The sequence below is a fragment of the Diabrotica virgifera genome, chromosome 9 (genome assembly GCF_917563875.1).
Source record: "Diabrotica virgifera virgifera chromosome 9, PGI_DIABVI_V3a".
In the NCBI taxonomy this organism is placed as follows: Eukaryota; Metazoa; Arthropoda; class Insecta; order Coleoptera; family Chrysomelidae; genus Diabrotica; species Diabrotica virgifera.
This window is the reverse complement of record NC_065451.1, coordinates 140,114,707-140,135,887: the sequence shown is the minus strand read 5'-3', so window position 1 is coordinate 140,135,887 and position 21,181 is coordinate 140,114,707. Positions and strand designations below refer to the sequence as shown.

Here is a 21,181-nt window from a genome sequence, read left to right as displayed (position 1 = left end):
TCATAGGTACTTATATGAAAGCTGCTATTACAATGTAAACATTTCATCGAACAGTCCCCTTCATGTATTTTTTCCGCGCAGTTTTTGCATTTTTCTCCCCCTCTACAAAGATTTTTTGTGTGTCCAAAAAGAAAACACCGATAACATTGAACCACTGGTATCATGTATGGTTTTACCCTAAAAGGGATCCCATATATATTCACTTCCTTCGGGATTACTTTTCCCGAAAAGGTAAATGCGACCGTTTCTGTATCAATATATTTCTCCGTGTCATATTTAGACTTCCGTTTAAATCGTCTTATTTCTAGTACTTTAATGTTGGCCGAAGCCAATCCCGAAAATTTGATTAGATCTGCATCCGATATACTAGTATCTACATTATTAACGACTCCCCTACATGTTACGTTATTTGCCGGGATAAACAATTCATATCCATCATTTCTGACCACGTCATTTAAAACAAATTTATTAGCATCCTCCCATTTCTTGAAAGCAACGCTAATTCGGTTTTTTCCTTTTTTGCTAAGTTTAAGTACATTCTCGATTTTTTTGTCATTTATGTATTTTGCTAATTTCAAAAAACTATAATTACCGACGTTATCGCCTTTTGACTCCATAAATACCTCAAAGGGACCGGTATCAGTGTACTGATAATAGAAATGTTTTTTTCCTTTTTTTATTTCATTGTTATTATTAGTGATTGAATTAGCATTGCTATCAAGTAATGGTGTATTATTTAAACTACTATTCTTTTCAGTGTTTTCTATATTATCTAACATCTCCTCATCACCGGGGGGGTTAGCCCCCCCGGTAGTATCCCCCATAATTAACCGTGTAATGCAAAGCTGTCTCTTTTTTACCTAACTAGATAATGTATAATTTATTTTATTCAAAGAAAGTACAGGAAATTTAGGAATTCAACAGATAGGAAATTTGTTAGTTACCTCTATTATGTAGTTCCTATTTTGTTTTTGCCGCCTGCGTTTTTTTTGAATTATCACTTCCACACTGAACTGTCACACAACCGAACGTTACGAAAGCTCATACAGAAGTCGAACTTTGAAAACAAAACCAAATTTGTTTTTGACAGAATGACGAATGACAGACGATTTGTGACGGAACGGAACAGTAAATTAGACAACATTGGGTGCATTCAGCAGACGCAATCGCTAACTAATCGATTAGTGATTTTCTGCTGAATGCCACATAAATTGTCGATTAGTTATCATGCGATGACTTATCGGTCGCCATTTTAAACATCAGTTTTGAAATATGATTATTTAGCGATTCTAAACAAGATTTGACGTATGACGTGTGACCTGTATTTTAAGTTTTATTTGTTAGGTTATCTTTATCTGTTCTGTTCTGTTATATTTTAACCACGCTGGTAAATAAATTAGCTGCTTATATTTTTTTGTTCCTATAATATAAATTATTCCTATAAATAGGTCAAAAATTTATAATTCATAATGTCTATAGAAATTGATACTCTCTACGAGTTTGATGGAGTGATTTATAGAGTGTATGGCACGGAAGAACTGCATTGCCAATTGCAAACAGGTAAATTATAGATACTCACTAATGTGAGCTATATTCATACAAAATTTGTTGTTTATGTATTACACAGACACGTAAATGATCATTTTCGTTTTCAGATGATGATTTTTGTTTCCAATACCTATCTGCTAACCTCAATGCATTTGAAATAGTGAGCGTTAGCGTTGATGACTCCAATGGCAATCCTTCCAACCAAAATGAACAGGAGAAGGAAAATCAAAAAGGTATGTTAAGAATCGAACTAGGTACTTATACCAATTATATTATAGGTAACATACATTGAAAGTAGCCCAATATTTAAAGGAGCAAATACACCATTCAATTCAGTTTGAACAATGAGGATGATTCAATTACATTGTTCAATCAAATTGAAAAGCATACATGCTTCAATTATTTTTCATTCAACGTTGAACAGTAAGTTCAACAATTCAATAAGTTGAACAATGTAGATGATTCAATTAAATTGAAAAGCATACACTTGATTTAGTCTTTTCGTTTCAAAATTTCGAAAGTTCCACAATATTTAATTCTGATAAAAGGGTCTTTATTGCCCTCTCTCTCAATACCCGTTTTTATAATTTTTTGATTTGTTATTCCAGAGGCACTTGTGATTTTTATATAAGTCTAGAAACATCGGACTCTCTTTGTATTTCTATACAGTGATGAGCACGCTAATAACCGGCAAAATAGCACAAAAATAGTGGAAAAAGTATTAAGTTGTGAGATAAAAAGAAAGAAAACTATTAGAGCTGGGATATTTAGCGATATTAACCTATAAACTTACATTATATTGATTGTTTCCCACCTTTACACGTATCAGTGGAGTATGTCAACTAAAACTGTCACTGTGACAGTGATAGTTGCCAAACTCGTGCAGTACATCTAATGGTGGAAAACAATCAATATAATGTAAATTTATAAGTTAATATCGCTAAATTTCCCAGCTCGACTAGTTTTATTTCTTTTTATCTCGCAACTTAATATGTTTTCCATTTTTAGTGTTAGTTTGCTGGTTATTAGTGTGCTCATCACTGTATTGTATATGCATTATTTTTAAATGAAATTATTACTTTTTATTTATTTATTTATTAACAGGATACCACCCAATTTAATATATACACGAAATATTATAATTATTATCTAGTGATCCAATAAATATAAAGATATAGTAAATATTGTCGGCTTAGAGACACACAAATCGCACATGAACTTCCTATGATAATATCATAGGAAGTTCGCCCTTACCTGAAATGTAGTTAGATTTGTGTGTCTCTAAGCTGACGATATGTATGACAAAAATTGACGATGCAGCTCTATAGAAAAAACAAATACTAAAATAATATAAAGTAAATAACACATGAAGAGCCACGGGAAAGAACAATCAGTCACATTTTGTTCATTTTGTAAAAATCCAATTTGAAAGTTTTAGTTCGTATAGTTTGGTTCAGGAAAATTAAACAAAACATTTTTAATTATAACATGCAGTGCTCGTTATTGTACAGACGAAACCATGCTTGGGTTCTTTCCACGAAAAGCTAAAATATGGTGCCAATATTTAAATTTTGACCAAAAATGGACTCTGATTGTTCTTTCCCGTGGCCCTTCAAATATAAATCACATAAGATTACAAAAATTTTTTTAAACATTGTCTACAAACATTTTTCGAAGCGCACAGCAACAAATCAAAGTCTATTCTATTTCCATTTAGATTTATTCTACTCAGCAGAGAATGACTACCAAAGTTGCAGTGATGAAATTTAATTGCAACATTTTGAGATGTTCTAGTAACTCTAAAGGGAACATTAAAGTTAATTAGAGACAATAGATCTTCTTGTGATCAAGTACGAAACTTGATACATTATTACAAGAAGTGGTACACTTCGCGTCAAAAAAAACTGGTACAACTCTTATAACCGAAAATCGTGTTTTTCAAGTTGTGTAAGTTGATCTTGTCACAAGTGTCATTCTAATTTCTAGGGCAACGTTGCCAGTTCAACGAAAACATTATATCAAACTAGGTAAAAACGGGGCTGTGCGACAGACCGCATTTTTAATATACTAAAAACTAAAACAATTGTAATTTTCCGTCATCTCAATTAAGTATATGGATACATTGATTCATGTTTTATTATAATTTATGAAAATATTTCAATTCAAAAATATTGATAGATAATAAATCTTGACATGACTTTAAATTATTATGTTTAACGTCAAATCGAGAGGTGTGATTGGTTTCTCGTAAATTGTAGGACAAAACTGCATTAAGTTGTGTAGAATAAATAAAACACACTGGAAAAATTAAAAATTTAATTTGAAATTAATACAAAATGAATAACTTTTACAGTGAACAAGTGTGGAATTTAAATATGTATTACAATAATTCTAAGTATACATTTTAAACGTTATTTTTTTGTATTTAGATTTAGTGCAATTCTGTTATCTCTGATGGCAACAACGAAGTGATTCACGAACAATAATTGTCAGTCTGAACACAGGTTTACATTGGGAAAAAAAAGTGTACCAGTTTTATATGACGCGAAGTGTACAACTTCTTGTAATACAAAAGTTGTATCACTTCTTGTAATAGAGTATGAAACTCACACAGCACAAGTCAAAATGAAATAAACAGTTGAATTGAACACAATTCTGGACCTCGGAGGTAAACTATACTATGTCGACATGGTGTTGTTTTGAATAGGTTCCTTTAATCTAATTATTGTATTAGTTGGATTATACAAATTGGTTATATATTATTATTAAAATATGGCCATATTGTCTTTCAACCAATTATGAGATATATCAGATTTTTATTAACATCATAAGTTCTTTAAACTTTGTTGCTTGAAATGACATAGTGTAGTTTATTTACGAACCCCAGAATTGACAATGTGGATGAGTCAACCCAGTTGTACAACAAAGTTGAACAAAAGTAGAAATTGTTTCCAACTTATTTAAACATTCAATTTTGTTGAACGCTTTTATTAAATTACAAAATGCATGGTTCATTTTGGTTTATTCATCCACATTGTTCAACCGAATTGAAAGGTATATTTTTGCCTTAAGGGCACCCAAAGTCCAAAAATTGAATTTTTTAACTTTTTTGGGTTATGATTGAAAATTATTCTCTGAAATCTTCTCTTTCCAACTATATATAACACATTATAGTAAAGATATCTATGGTTACCAAATTATTTGTTTTCTGAACGTCTGCACTCAACTTACTGTATACCGGTAGCTTTATAACCTATTAGAGTGTTTTATGTGTTTGCGATTTTCCGAATACTAGGTTTTTAACTTTTGATGTCAAATATCTCTGGATCCTTAGATAGTAGAAGTTCCAATTTTTTACAGTAGTTGTAGATAGACAATATCAAGTGCCGCGTAAAATTTTATTGAAAAATGTAGAAAAACAAGTAAAATAAAAAATAAAATCTAAACTTTTTTAGGTTTTTTTTAGGAGTATTTTAAAAAAAAAATGTTTCTTTTACTCCAACTTTACAAAAATCTACGCGGCACTAAAAAATACATATAGTTTCAAAAAAAAAAAGAATTAGGTCTCTAAGTGCTTTGGTTACAGAGATATGTGACATAATGGTAACAATGTGTTAACATTAGGGTGCCCTTAAGGCATTCAAAATATTTAATCACTTTTACATAGTGTAAACTGTATTTACTAATTTACACAATCATTTAACATACCTTTTGTTGCAGATGAATTTTCGTGGAGCAAGAAAACCACATTACTGCTCTTAAACTCCATCAGAGAAAGAAAGGGCATGTTAAGAGACCCGAAAATTAAAAAAAAAACAAATTTGGCAGGGAATTAAACAGGAATTTATAACCAAAGGTTATAACACGGATCTAAATCAAATTGAAAGGAAATTCCGTAACATGAAACAAACGCACAAAACAATTAAGGATAATAAAGACAAAAAACGGACAGGAAGAGGACAGGTGTCATGGGAGTATTTTGATATTATGGAGGATATCTTTGGTGAAGATAAAACCATTAATATTGGTCACACAATATCCTCTATGATAGAAGAAACTGTGCCACCATCTCTAAATATTCCTACTACGTCCACAGGAATACGAGATATTTTGTCGCCAATCGATATTGCGCAACCTGGTACATCTTCTACATCGGTAGAAGCTTTGCAACCTTCATTATTTCAAGAAGTTTCTACTCCAACTACACTCATAGCTGAAACCCCAAAAGAAGCTTTGCAACCTTCATTATTTCAAGAAGTTTCTACTCCAACTACACTCATAGCTGAAACCCCAAATAAAAAGAGCAAGGCTCAAAAAGGTCGCATTATATATGGCCTACGAAGAGAACAACTCATAGTTGAAAGAGAAAGAGTTAAGGAAATAAAGTTATTGAGAGAAGCCGTTGAAAAAAGCAACAAAATTCAGGAAGAGAGAAACGAATTGTTACGAAAGTTATTAAAACTATAAAAATGTATAAATTTGTTTTATTTACATAAATGCAAATAGAGGTCAATAGTCACTACACTTTTTAAGTTGAAATTATTGTACAGTCATTTAACAAAATGTGACAATGCTATAGATTTTATTTATTTATTAACGGGCAAAAACCAATTACAATTTTGGGGAGGGAGTCTGGGAGTAATTTTTAAAAATTAGGGTTAAAATGGTGAATTTTAAGGCACTTTTTACATACTTTTGAGTGCTTTTTCATTAGAAAAATAAAACACAATACTTGCAAAACAGTTTCTTTTGAATGTGTGAAAGTACCAACCAACTTCTTTGTTCTAAGTGCTGGTGACCAAGTAAAGCTTCATTTCATTTTTATTTTTTGTGTATACAGAATATGGAAATTGATACGATTTTTATGGCTGCCAAATTGGAGCTTTGTAAAATTATCAACATTTACAAAACATCCTGTCATTCTGGATGCATCTGGGTGAACCCCAAGTTTTTAAAAAGGAAAGTTCTTTCAAGGGTCTAGTGAGCAGTATTATAGTCAAAAACGACAGCATTTCTTTTACACCATTCTAGCAAGCTATTTAAATCATATTTCAGTTTTTCACAATCCACAGGAGATTTTATTACATTAATAGGTTTTTGACAACATTGTAAGCGACAAAATTTCTTCCAAGTTTTTAGCTAATATAATTAAAATTTTGAAACTATGATAAATTATATGATAGATTACACAGGCCTACAGTGTTTTTGGTACCGAAGTATTTAGAGCTGATTGTGGGTATATTTGGGGTACTGATTCCGAATATGGCCTTAGTTTTGCTCTATCAGCTCTAGTTTTCAAGATAACATATATCATATATTATGCATTAAAATACGAATATGCTGATATGGATATACTAAATTAAAATAAAAACCAAACAATTAAAAAATAAGTATATTTTAAGCCATTTCATCATCATCCAGCCCTTTGCGTCCACTGCTGGACATAGGCCTCCCTCATTTTTGTCCATTGTGCTCCATTTTGAGCACTTTGCATCCAATTTCTTGAGATCGTCAGTCCAACGAGTAGGGGGTCTTCCTCTACTTATTTTGTCTAATCTCGGCCTCCACTCAACTAATCTCTTCGTCTACCTCCAATCACTGATTCGGGCGACGTGCCCGGGCCCAGTTCCATTTCAGGGTGGCAATTCAGGAAATTACATCGGTAACTCATGTTCTTAGTCTAAGTCGTAATTTCCAACTCTGTCACGAAGCAATATACTCAGCATTGACCTTTCCATTTTCCTCTGAGTTATTTGCAGCATTTTAGAAGTTGTATCTGTCAATGTCAAAATTTCGGCACCATAAATCAACACACATTAGTCACATGTTTTACGTTTTAAAGAAATTGGTATATCGCTTTTAAAGATGTCTTTGAGTTTTTCATAGGCCGCCCATGCCCCATCTTCCTTGGTAGCGGTCCTCAATGGTTTTTATCTCTTGGTGAAGTCTCTCACCTTGCTCATTACCTGTGTCATCTAAGTTTTCAGCGAAACGGTACAGGTGGCCGTGAAGATAGTTGACTTTAATGCTCATATTCCATCCAAGTGATTGGAAGTTATTCAGCAAACGGTTTACCAGCTCAGCATAGTTTTCACTTTTGTGATTTCCCAGAAAATTTTTCATAATATCCAAAAATGAAAGCCGAGCTTTGTTCTCTACCTCATTCATTGACCCCACAAAAGCCGGATCCTCTGTAAGAAGTCTGATCTGTGGTCCATCAAAGATTCCAGCTTTAAGTTTTTCCATACTTATCTGGGGAAGCTTCCTTCCTATGTAGGCGAAGCATGGTCCATGGGCTATGAGCCATTATTAGGTGGAGGCTGAATGGGTTTACAAGTGGTAAATGTATCATTTTAAAAGTTTAAAAATACTCTCCAAGCTGTTTTATTTCCTTATAAAATAGTAATGTAACGATATTAAAGTATCATTTCTTGCATAAATAAGGCATAATACAGTGAGGACAACAAATATATACTGAGGAATAAGTTTAATTAACAATGTACATTCCTTTGAATAGCACATTCTTCATTATCTCAAATATTAAAGCTCTAATTTAGGATTTTGTCAAATCCATAAAACTAGAGCTGATACAAAAAAACAAAATCCATATTTCGCTCCTAATATAGTAAAAATCAGCTTAAGGATTCACGGCACCAAAACAATTTTTTTTTTCTGTAGGCCTGTGTTATTTACTATTTATTTATATCATTTATTTATTTTTTACGGGCAAGCCCAATTCTACAAAAATACATAGTGTACAGAAAAAAAACAATAACATAATATAATATAAAAAACAGACATACAGAAATATAAATATAATATTAGAAGTAAATATGTACTATGAAATAATATCATAAAACCAAGTTAACAAATTACAAAACCAAGTTAACAAATTACAGACGCTTCACTCAAATATTGATCCCATCTAAATTTCTTTTAAAACGACTGATGGAGTTGTCGAACAGTTGTAAATTGCAAAGGGAGTTTGCTAAATTCAAGACTCTGGGTACGAATGAAAAAAGTGAATAATTAAACCTGTGGAATGGTACATAAAATGTTCGCACTTGTCTAGTGGTGCGAGGTGGTACAAACAGTGCGATCTTATTAAGTAGTTGAGAACAACTGCATATACCATTTAAGATCTTGAATAATAGCAAAAGGTCCCTTTGTTTTCTCCTGCTTGCAAGAGAAGGGACCTGCAGTTGATGCTGCCATACAGCGTAATCTTGATAGGTATGAAGCTTAAAAGCAATGTAACGGAAGAAACTATTTTGGACTTGTTCAAGTTTCCTAATGTAGACCAAGTAGTGTGGGGACCACACTGAAGAACAATACTCAAGGTGAGACCTGACCAAAGAGAAGTAAAGAACTCTAATACTGGATATGTTTGTAAAATCACGAGTTGTTCTTTTTACAAAACCCAGCATTTTCATAGATGTTTGAATGACATTGATGCAGGGCCGGCCCGTCCATATAGGCGAACTAGGCGGCCGCCTAGGGCGCAAAATCCGCCTAGGGCGCAAAATTAGGGACGTAGTACTTTCTCATGTAGTAGTTGTGTAACTCGCAGAGACAGAAAAATCACTGGGTAATGAAAGGTGAAGGATATTTTATTTTAGTTGTCTTATAAAATAAGAAAACGCAAAACTATAACTTAACGTTAACATTAATTACTCGTTTTGGCAACCTCGCTGAGCGTAAGCCTACTTAGTGGCGCAGTGGTCGCGGCAACCCCACACTCTTCACTTCAGTCAAGCCAGCAGTCATAGCGTGAACAGAATAAGAGTACTAGTCTGTCATTAGGGCGCTGCGTGTTATGCATTTTCACTTTTCAGTTTAGTGTAGTAGTGCAGTGTTGTTGACTTTGTTTGTGCATTGATTGACAGTAGTAGTAGTTGTTAATTTACGATAACAAAACTGCAAAAGGAAGTTTGAATTAACAAGTAAGTAGCTTATACTCTTCATATTTATAATTTTTTTCAGTCATCATATCATATAGGCCATTGTCATATTGTTGTTGTATATAGGCCTAAATCAAATCAAAATTGAGATTGTTTAATTATCATAACTTAAAGAAAACCCCTTGTGAACACTTGCCTCTGTTTCGCCTACGATGCCGATGTGATTGATTAGGAACTGGCTGCTGAGTGCTGGTCATGCTGGCTGCTGTTCTGGGATTTGGGCGAACTGAGTGGTTGTTTAATTTATTTAATATTACACAATATGAATGTTGAATGAATTATTAGTTTTGAAATCCACCTGGACATTTCTAATTTTGCTTCCAAATATTTATCAAAACAAATTATTTTTTGTTGAAAACAGTATAACTTGACTTTTTAAGCAAGAATGACCATTGGATTTTTTTGTAAAATTTTTTAACTTCTAATTTCTATCAAATTGATTTCAAAATTAGGCCTACTTTAAATGTATTTATAAATAATATTAAAATAATAGGCTATTAATGTAATTTTATTTAAGAGAAGTCCTTGCTTCTTGGGGGTGTAATCCTAATTTCATATCTTGAGTAAAGACATTCAAAATTTTTTCATTTTTTCAAAATGAAGTTAGCTTAATCCAATCATTGTTTTCTTTCCAGATATGATGTCAGGAAAACACTCGGGCTCTTGGTTTAAGAAAAGAAGACAGGAAAGAGAGGAGTCAGCAAAAAAAGCTAAAGGGTCTTTTGAAAAATATTTAATTAAACCAAATGACACAACTCTTAGGGAGGAAAGTTATAATGAATCACCTTCCACCTCTGGAAAAACCAACCAGCTCCTACCTCAAGAATATGCTACAGAGAAAACAGATACTGAATCACCTTCTACTTCTGGGGGAATCATCCAGATCCAACCTCAAGAATGTCCTAGGAGGATAACAGCTATTGAACCGCCATCTACTTCTGCAGAAAACAACGAACGTCAACTGCAAGAATTTCAAAATAATTTCGTTGAAATGGACGTTGACGTTACAGATAATGCAGTGGAATTACTGCCGGAAAATTCAATCTCACCCAAAGTTACGCTTGATTATGCTGATCCAGCGTCTTGGGACACTCTAAATATTAATCGCCAAACTTTACGAACCATTTTAGTAGAGCATGGACCTGACCAAGTAAAAGGAAAATTTCCGAAGGGTGTGAATAACAGAAAATTTTCTGACTTTCATTATAGAAGGAGGCTTCCAAATGGTGAATATGTGTACCGAGACTATCTTCAATACTCAAAATCTACCGACAAAGTTTTCTGTTTTTGTTGTAAGGTGTTTGGCGGCATAAATGTCTCTTCTTCATTAGGCAAAAGTGGTTGTAATGACTGGCACAATATGTCGGCCCTCCTTGAAACGCACGAAACATCAAATGATCACCTTCAAAACTTTGAAAAATGGAAAACACTGAAAAAAGCACTTAAAAAAAATTTAACTGTTGACAATGTTTATGAACAAAAAATAAAACAAGAGGAAATTTACTGGCAGAAAATTCTAGAACGGCTGTTTGCTCTCGTCAAAACTCTTGGGTCCCAAAACTTGTCATTTCGCGGCACGACAGAAAAATTAGATGTTAATGACAACGGAAATTTTTTAAAATTTATTGAATATTTGGCCATGTTTGACCCAATAATGAATGAGCATCTAAGAAAAATCAAAAGTGATGTCAACAGGCACACTCATTACTTAGGGAAAAATATACAAAATGAGATGATTCAAACTTTAGCTAATGCAATAAATGCAGATATATTGTCCTCAGTACATACGGCTAAATATTTTTCTATTATTTTAGACTGCACACCAGATGTTAGTCACGTAGAGCAAATGACAATTATTATTCGATTTGTTGAACTACCAAAGTCATCTCTGGCATCCTCAACAGAAGTATCTAGTTATCATCAAGTACTTGTAAAAGAACACTTTTTGGGATTTGTGCCTCTCACTGAAAGTACCAGTGGTGAGTATATGACGGAAGTAGTTTTAGAAAAGTTAAAAGAGATTTCTTTGCCTGTAGAGAATATTCGTGGGCAAGGTTATGACAACGGAAGCAACATGAGAGGAAAAGAAAGTGGAGTTCAAAAGAGAATTTTAGATGTCAACCCACGTGCATTTTATGTTCCATGCTGCTCACACACTTTGAACCTTGTTGTGAACGATGCAGCTTCGTGCTGTGTAGAGGTTACTACTTTTTTCGATGTGGTTCAACGAACATATGTGTTTTTTTCGGCATCAACTCGACGATGGGATGTTTTGCGCCGTCATGTTCCAGCTTTGACATTAAAACCCTTAAGTGATACAAGATGGTCCAGTCGAATTGATGCACTAACGCCTCTGCGGTACCACTTGTCTCATGTGTGTGATGCTTTGGAGGAGATTTCTGAGGACACTTCTCTAAAAGGATCAAGTGGCAGTATTGCGAAGGTAGAAGCACTTGGATTACTTAAACACCTCTCAGACTTCAAGTTTATTGTTGCCCTTGTTACATGGCACAATATTTTATTTCAGGTAAACCTAACCAGTAAGATACTACAAGAAAAGGATTTGAGTCTCCAGAAAGCAGTTAGTCACCTGAAAAAAACCGAAGAGTTTTTGGTTACAGCCAGAAGTGATGTACAGTTTCAGAGAGTTCTGGTTGATGCTAAGGAAGTAGCAGAAGAAGTTGGAATAGAACCAATTTTTGAGAGGGAGAAGGTCCGAATAAGAAAAAAGAAGAAAATGTTTGATTATGAATCAACAGATGAATCAGCAAATGTTGCCAGTGACCCGTCAGAAAGTTTCAAGATTCAATTTTATTTTGCTCTTTTAGACACGGCTGCTAATGCGGTAAAAGAAAGATTTTCCCAGTTAAATACAGTATCTGGTGTCTTTGGATTTTTATACAACATTACTGATCTTAAAAACAAGACTACATCTGAGGTTAAGTCGATGTGCAACAACTTAGAAAAATCATTAGGAATTCAAAAAGATGGACGTTTAATTGAATCTGATATTGATGCTGTAGGACTGTGTTCTGAATTGAAAGCAATTTCTCATCATCTCATCGACTCTATATCAAGCCCTGAAGAAGTCCTAAACTACATTTACCAACACAACCTTGAGAATGGATTTCCTAACATATGTGTAGCACTTCGTATTTTGCTTACGATGCCACTTTCTGTAGCTAGTGCAGAACGGAGTTTTTCCAAACTTAAATTAATTAAAACCTATCTCCGCAGTACAATGTGCCAGGAGAGACTTGTAGGTCTGGCGACAATATCTATTGAAAGTGAGAGAGCAAGACAAGTAGACTTAAAAGTTCTCATTCAAGAATTTGCTAAGCAGAAAGCAAGAAAAGTGCCCTTAGGACTTTAGTTTTTAGCCAAGAAATACTGTTAATTTCTAATCTGTATTTAAAAGTGACTTTCAGTCCGAAGTTAATAGAACAGTAATCCAATAGCAAACAATATTGCAATATGTTAGTCAGTGTATTGTTTAAGACAGTGTTATAAAAGATTTGTAGACTAACTTTGAGTCTCCGTTTTTTATGATGAAAATTATATGTACAGAATTCAACTTTGACCCATTAAACCCATATGCCTTTGGTTAAAGTACGTCTTATGTAATTACATTTGCTTTTTATGAAATTAAAGTTTGTGTTATGTAAAATAGCAGTTATTTTATTTATATATCCCAGTCATTAATCAAAGGTTTATTAAATTAAATTAAATTATTAACATAACACAGAGTTGAAATACCGTGTCCCGGTAAAGTGCTAGTTGAACTTTTTCAACTGTAATGAGGGCGCAAAATTTGTTTTCGCCTAGGGCGCCGCAAACCCTAGGGCCGGCCCTGCATTGATGATGTGAGTATTGAAACAAAGAGAGTTTTCCAGTGTAATCCCCAAGTCCTTGATTCTATTAACAGTGTTGAGCAATTGGCCATCAATGTAATAGTTTGATAATATTGGGTGGTGAGTACGGTTAAAGTTAATTACATGACATTTGATTGAATTAAGGTTCATACCGTTAAGTGAACACCATGCAGAGAGGTTATTCAGTTCTGATTGCAATATGGCAGCATCATAATGATTTTTTATAACTTTAAAGCACTTCAAGTCATCAGCAAATAGCAAGGCGTTACAATCGTGAAAACAGTTGGTAATATCATTAATAAATATATTAAAGAGTAATGGACCCAAATGGGACCCCTGTGGTACACCTGACTTAACTGGAAAGGTTTGTGAGTAAAAGTGGTTTACTCGAACTTGTTGAAATCTTTCGGTTAAATAACTCTGTAACCACTGCAACAAAGGTCCACTTATGCCATAGGAGCTAAGCTTTTGAATCAGGAGTTCATGATTTACTCTGTCAAAGGCCTTGGAAAAGTCAGTATAAATTGAATCAACTTGAAGTCCCTCCTCCAAGGCTTCAGACAGAAAATCAACATAGGTCAACAAACTCAGTTCAGCAGACTTACCTGTAGTAAAACCAAATTGCTGAGAGTTTAGGATCCCGGAGCTATCGAAGGTGAGGAAATCAGTTATAATACTCTCAAACACCTTTGGTATAACACTAAGAATAGATATAGGGCGGTAATTACTAATATTAGATTTATTACCAGATTTATATATTGGTGTGACATAAGAAAGTTTCCAAAAGTCCGGAAACTGACCTACATCTAAAGATTTATTAAATATATGAAACAAAGGTCGCGATAGTACAAAACTGAATTCCTTAAGAAAATTAGGTGGTATACCATCAGGCCCAGGACCCTTGTTGACACTTAATGATGAAAGCTTTTCGTAAATTTTGGAAATCTGGATACGATATGATGAGATATTGAGTTGAGACTGAATATGGTCAACATTGCAATTTAAAGTAATATCACTATAAACTGATGAAAAGTGATCTGCAAATAAGTTGGCAATATCATTGCCACATGAAGCTACAGAGTCATTCAGGGTCATTGAGTCAGGTATACAATTGTTTTCACGCTTGCTACCTACAAATTTCCAAAAATGCCTTGCGTTATTTTGTATAGAAAATTCGGTGAAACGTATGTAATTGTCATAACAGCATTTAGATAGATTTTTACAATTTGTTCTCAGATGACAAAAATCAGCATAGCTTTCAGGAGTCTTTAAGGTTTTATAAATTTTATGAGCTTTTATTTTTTCCTTTAACAATTGCTTAAGCTCAGAAGAATACCAACAAGGAAATTTCTTAGTACTAAAATATTTAACTGGAGTGAAATGTTCAATGAGAGAGTAAATAATGTCATAAAACATAGCGATCATGTCGGAAAGATCTCTACCACGAAACAGGTTATCCCATTCTATATATTCTAGACATTGGTGAATTGCTGGAAAGTTTGCATTACGGAAATCATAATAATATTCGTTGCCAGAAATTGACCTATCAAAAACATTAAGCTGCAATGATGTTAACAGAGGAGGATGATGAGAGTCAGGTGAAACCAGAGCATCGTCAGCTTCAGAAATGACAAGCTCTTCTGGGGCCAGGATAAGATCCAGAATAACACCCCTGCTATTAAATATAAAGTTACATTGAAAAAGATTATGATAAGCACACATATTTGAAACAACCTCAATGGCATCAACTACAGCTAGAGGTGATGAAGTTTGTGAGGTTGCAGAAGAGCAATAATCTTCAACTCTCCACCTAGCTGAGGGGAGATTATAGTCACCAAATAAGTGAAATTTCAGGGATGAAAACTGTTCACTTAGAAGCATCAGTTGGTCAGCATGAACTTGATAGGTGTAGGCTGGAGATTGAGGTGGAATGTATAGAGCTCCCAGAATAAGTTTGCCGTGGAACCGTACAAACAGCTGTTCAATAGAAGGATCAGATTGGATTCGTAATGATGAATATTTCTTTAAAATAGCTATTAATACTCCACCCCCTCTAAGAGATGAACTAGAGGCAGGTGTACGATCCTGTCTATAGATATTGTAATTGACAAGACCAATTTCAGCATCAGCAATGTCACTATTGAGCCAAGTTTCTGTAAGAATGATAATATCATAGGTACAATTAAAAACATTGAGGCTTAATTCAGTAAGTTTTGTTCTGAGACCCCGGACATTTTGGTAATAGACTGTAAACTTGCCCAAGTCAGTAGAGTTTAAAGGTTTTTTTGAATGATTTTAGGTATGTTATTGAAATACTTAATCGTGAGATTAACCTCTCCAGCATTTTGTCTCTCTGAAAGCTCGGACCTAAGACTATCTAAAAGCTTTCTTTGGTTAGGGGTTTGATCTAAAATAAAATATATCTTTTTTTCACGACTAACTGTTTGTTTGTTTTTAATAACATGAAGAGCATCACTTGCTGAAGAAAAAATTACTTTAATGGGACGATGTCCATTCTTGTTCACATTTCCAAAGCGTAAGATTTTGACTTCATTTGTGTTGATGGAGGCATGGGCCTTTGATAAAATAGATTTTACTTGAGAAGCATCTTCAGAAGTGTTACTTAATTCAGGAAGATTAAAAATGAGGATGTTTTTAGATCTTTTTTCCCGTTCATGAAGCTCGTTTACCACATCATCAACAGAAAATGAATTAGCACCTTTTTCAGCCTAAGTTTTAACATGTCCTGTTTCAAAGCACTAAGTTCATTTTTAAAATTGTCAATTTCCCTAATAAGTTTGGGTACACTTTTAAAAGATAAACGACAATCAGCACAAAAATACATTAAGGTTCTTTTTTGGATAACAACAGCGCGTAGTTCAGAGGCGCATAAACCAGTACAGTGTTCAGACTGGTGCACAGTAACATGGCAGCTATCACATGCGACAAACTTGTCAAGAAGATCATCATTACAACTGGAACATTTGCTAACCATTTTAAAGTTGAATTGGAGATATTAAGTTCACTAATGAAGCAAAATCAAATTAACACCTGGCCTATAATGAGTAAAGGTTCTGCTTGCTTAAATTAAATCCATATACAAGCCAAACTCATTAACTGGCCTATCTTCAAATTACCTTATCAGAACTAGTTTTTTGTACAATTAAAATTTTTAGTATTTTATTTTTAGCAGTATATTGCAAATTACACAAATACCTCAAAAATAGGACAAAAACGGATACAGCCACTGTATAACTCACAACTTTGTCCACAAAATGATATTATTTTCAAAATAAAAGACTCACTTTAAACTATGAAATTCAAAGAATTTTTAGGAGCAGATGTTTTGTGTCTGTTGTTGACAATTAGTTTTTTTGATTTTATCAGTTGCTTCTCTTGTGTCTTGTGGAACTGTTTTAAATAATTACTAATTTATCATAATTTAAAAATTTGAAATATATTAGCCAAAAAGTTGTTAGAAGAAAAAGTTGTCTCCTGAAAAATGTGTGTTTTGTAGCTTACAATGTTTTGTCAAAAATCCATTGACATAGCTAATTTTAGGTCATCAGCAAACATCAAGAATAAACAGATTGTGAAGCATTCATTTATATTGTTTATTGAATAATCCTAATCTATAATTACAAAAATATTCTAATTATAATAAAAATATAAATATATCTAAACTATTTATTCTATCTAAAAACTAAAGACTACATTTTTAACAGGTTGCAAATTTTTTTATTACACAATTTAATCTTCTAAACCAGCTACAATAGTATTGCGCTTTACCACAGCTGTGACGTCTACCACACCTACTTGAGGTACATTTTGCCTATTTTGGTTTATATTATCTATTAATTCTTCATTGTATTCATCATTGTCTTGACCTCTATATGTAAAATTATGTAGAACGCATGCAGCAGCAATTATTGTATTACCCAATTCAATATTTGCAATGTCTAAATATTTTAAACGGCGAAATTTGCTTTTCAATATGCCAAAAGTACGTTCTATTATTGACCTTGCTACACTCAGTTTTCTATTGTATCTAGTTTGGGCTTCTGTCAAATGACCTGTATCCCTAAAGGGGGTCATTACATTAGTGATTAGTGGATAAGCGGCATCCCCAAGCAAGTGAAAGTGTTCAGGGATTAAATAATTTTGCCGATTGTTTATTCTTCGGAAAACAGGACTGTTTCTGAACACTCTTGAATCATGCATACGTCCGGGCATGCCAATGAAGACATCTATAAATTTACCTGTGTGGTCACAAATCCCTAAAACACAGTTATAAAAAATGTTGTGTAAAGTTGAATTTAACATTAATAATAATTGTATACCTTGCAAAATAATAGAGTGAAAACCTTTCCTGTTGTAGAAATCAATGTTATTTCCAATAGGTTGTTTTATTGGTATGTGGCAACCATCTATCGCCCCAATAATACCTGGAAAACCATGTGTACGCTCTTGAAACACCTAAAAAAAATTCGTATGTATATAATATATAAGTATATGGATGCCTCAGGAGCCAATCGGTGTGAGTCAATAAATGTTTGAAATGAGATAATAAGTTGTTTCTGAAAATAGTTGCAGAAACATGAGGAGTCATTAAAAATAAGTTCACAATTGTAATGCCTTACTATTTGCTGATAACTTTAAGTGCTTTAAAGTTATAAAAAATCATTATGATGCATTTGAAAGTTTTTCGTTTTTTGGAATTTGAAAAAAAATTGAAAGAACTTTTCAACAAAAAACGAAGTATTTTACCAATATAAAGTAAGAGTAACTTTTAGTACTCGAATACCTCATAATTTAATAATCTAGTGTCAAAAATGCTCAAAAATTCAAGACAAAAAAGTTATGCTATAAAATAACTGTTGACCTACTCAAAACGGACGCCTATGACCAGTACTAGAAATTCGCATTTAATGAAATCGATTTATCTCTGGAATATAAATAAATGTACCAGTTTTCGTCTTTCTAAACAGTTTTTTTTTAATTCAAAAAGTGAAAAATTTTCAAATCGATTTTTCTAGAAAACGGTTTGTCCTACTGATTTAAAACAAGAGTACTTTTTAGTACTAGAATACTTCACAATTTAATAATCCAGTGTCAGAAATGAATAAAAGTTAAAGATAAAAAAAGTTATGCGATAAAATAACCGTTGCCCTACCCAAAACAGGCGCCTATGAACGGTACTAGAAATTTGCAATGGATGGATTAGATTTATATCTTGAAAATAAATACGCATACCAATTTTTGTTTTTCTAAATATGAGCGTTCTGGAGGTATTTAAGAAAAACTAATTACAAGACGCCATCTTCAAAGAGCTCTAGCTCCTTTAGGAAGAATTTTCGGACTAAGTGAATTGGGTTAAATTATCTGAAGAATCTCCCGTCTTCGTTTGTCGGTAGAGTTTCTGGACACCCTGTATATATTTCTATACATTTTTTTTATATTATATAATGTTATTGATAATATCTGTACAGTATGTATTTATGTAATATTTTATATTCAATTAAAAAATGTAATTAATTTTTATAGAATTGGGCTTGCCCGTAAATAAATCGTCTTTATTGATCCTAATATAACTATGTACTTATTATAGTCATAAATACAAGCAAGGACCTATCTGGCGTTGGTGTTGCAACTCATGTCATTTTTAGGGAGAACTTGATGTACACCGTTTGACTTCTGAAGCATCCATATACAGTTATGAGAGCACTAATAACCAACAAAATAACGCAAAAGATGGAAAACGGACATTGTTAAGTAAAAAGAGATGAAACTAGTAGAGGTGAAAATTATTGATATCAACGTTACATTATACAGTTTCCCACCTTTAGACGTATAGGAGGGGTATGACAACTGTCACTGTGACAGGAGAATTTTATAAGATACTCCTGTTACAGACGTCTAAAGGTGGAAAACTATGTAATGTAATGTTAATTTATACGTTTTAATTGATAATTTCCACCTGTACTAGTTTTATCTCTTTTTATTTAACAATGTATTGTTTTCCATATTTTGCCAGTTATGAGCACACTCATCAATGTATTAAACAAAAAAAAACTTTACTTTTAATAATTTGTCTTTCACATGATTTCAGTACAATGTATCTTAACAGTAATTTACCTACCTGAGATGAAACTGCATAATCGTTCAAATCAGGCCACCGAATATATTGAGGCATCAAACTGCAAATTATATTAATAATTTCTTTAAAAATTAGATGTCCTGTACTTGTAGGTAACCCAAATCGATCACCTGTGGCAAGGAAACTTTCTGGTTTGCTTAAAATCCAAATCGAAAACAGAATTTTTTTTCTTAATGGGGCCAACTTATTTCGATCTTCCAATGGATGATTATTACCAACAATATGTACCAACTCCTAAAACCAATGTATAATTTAAGTGAAGAAATGAGAACACCCACAGAGAATGCCTTTTAAAAACTTCATACTATAAATTAGCTGAACTTTACTCACCTCTGCCATTTCCCTAGTCATTCTAAAATGTTCATAAAATTGAAAATCTGTATATCCAGGAATTACCATTTCATAGTAATTTTCATTCCTGTTCCTGGGGTGTCTTTCGCGTATTTGCAAATCATTTTGTAAAGGTTCTGCTAGATTTGCAGCCATATACCCCACTAAATTCATATCTAAATCATTGTCGTCAATGAAAAATAGAGCAATGTTTTCTTCCATCTTTATGTGTACAAAATACAAAAAATAAATCGGCAACAAAACAAATATGCAACTTACAACCATACAAACAACAACAAATCTGGGCCTAGATTCCGTGCACTGTAGATATCTACATGTCGCTTTCTATCGATATTTGAATATCAAAATATTTGAATTTTTAGCTTTAATTGAATTATTTTCTAGTTTTGCTAGGTTATACTCTAATTGATAAACTAGAGCAAAACTAGAAAATAATTCAATTAAAGCTAAAAAGTCATATATTTTCATATTCAAATATCGATAGAAAGCGACATGTAGGTATCTACAGTGTACGGAATCTAGGCCCTGGAAAAATGTGCCAGTTGTCATTTGTCATAACCTACTTCAAATGTATTTGAAAAAGATACCATTCAGCAGATTCGTTAGCGATTACACATCGATTAGTAATCGATTAGTCATCACAGTTTTCTGCTGAATGCACCCATTGTATTCCATCAGGGCGAGTTTTAACCGCAGCTGGAATGAAGTCCACTTTACATCAACAATAAATTGGACAAGAAATTGACCAAGTTATTCAAGGCCAAATTTGACGTGTAAAAGCACACTTTGACATCTAAGTTTGTTGTTATAAACTTCACGTGAAGAAATTGACGAAAAAGAAAATTGTTCTATTTTTTCATTTATTTGGCGTGAATTCAGTGTCACCAACCTGTGTCCATTTGGCGGGAAGTGGAAGTAGAGCTTTTCTTCTTCTTCTTCTTCCTTTATTGGGTTATATCCCTCGGGATAATTCGCCCAGCTTACACCAGGGAAATACTCTTGTCTTGCTCTGGGCAGTCGAATATTTCCAAATATATATGTTAAAGCCTCAATTTTTTTTTTTTAAATATATATTAGCAGGAACATCTTCGTATAGGGCCAGACAGTCCCTACAGGAAAGGCAATATTATACCATAAGGGTTAAGACTTTTATCATTTGGAGGTCCAATATCTTTTTATAACTTTTTGTTTATTATTATTTGTTGAGGTTGAGTCTTTCATGTTCATGACAACCTAAAAATTTTGATTGGAAAATGCATATAAGATAAGGGGGTGGGAAAATGGAAATTAGT

The 21,181-nt window shown here is 33.1% G+C and overlaps 3 protein-coding genes across 4 annotated transcripts; 2 read left to right on the top strand and 1 right to left on the bottom strand.

Annotated features, from left to right (window-relative positions):
• The first annotated feature begins 391 nt into the window (after window positions 1-391).
• Window positions 392-5,410, top strand: LOC126891465 (uncharacterized). The gene is made up of 3 exons (XM_050660642.1): window positions 392-1,560; window positions 1,656-1,781; window positions 5,269-5,410. The coding sequence occupies exons 1-3, from the start codon at window positions 1,470-1,472 to the stop codon at window positions 5,382-5,384; spliced, it is 333 nt and encodes a 110-aa protein (XP_050516599.1). The 5' UTR covers window positions 392-1,469; the 3' UTR covers window positions 5,385-5,410.
• Window positions 5,411-5,448: 38 nt separating this feature from the next.
• On the top strand, window positions 5,449-6,026 carry LOC126891464 (uncharacterized). The gene has a single exon (XM_050660641.1). It carries the CDS (start codon window positions 5,449-5,451, stop codon window positions 6,013-6,015), a length of 567 nt encoding a protein of 188 aa, XP_050516598.1. The 3' UTR covers window positions 6,016-6,026.
• Window positions 6,027-16,981: 10,955 nt separating this feature from the next.
• LOC126892514 (putative nuclease HARBI1) lies at window positions 16,982-20,166 on the bottom strand. Of its 2 annotated transcripts, XM_050662070.1 has the most exons (4): window positions 19,869-20,166; window positions 19,521-19,772; window positions 17,722-17,857; window positions 16,982-17,658 (listed from the first exon to the last, which is right to left on the bottom strand). In XM_050662070.1, the coding sequence occupies exons 1-4, from the start codon at window positions 20,151-20,153 to the stop codon at window positions 17,132-17,134; spliced, it is 1,200 nt and encodes a 399-aa protein (XP_050518027.1). In that variant the 5' UTR covers window positions 20,154-20,166; the 3' UTR covers window positions 16,982-17,131. The 2 variants fall into 2 exon arrangements, with proteins under 2 accessions (XP_050518027.1, XP_050518026.1); XM_050662069.1 differs by having other exon boundaries at window positions 16,982-17,857.
• Between the last annotated feature and the right edge of the window lie 1,015 nt (window positions 20,167-21,181).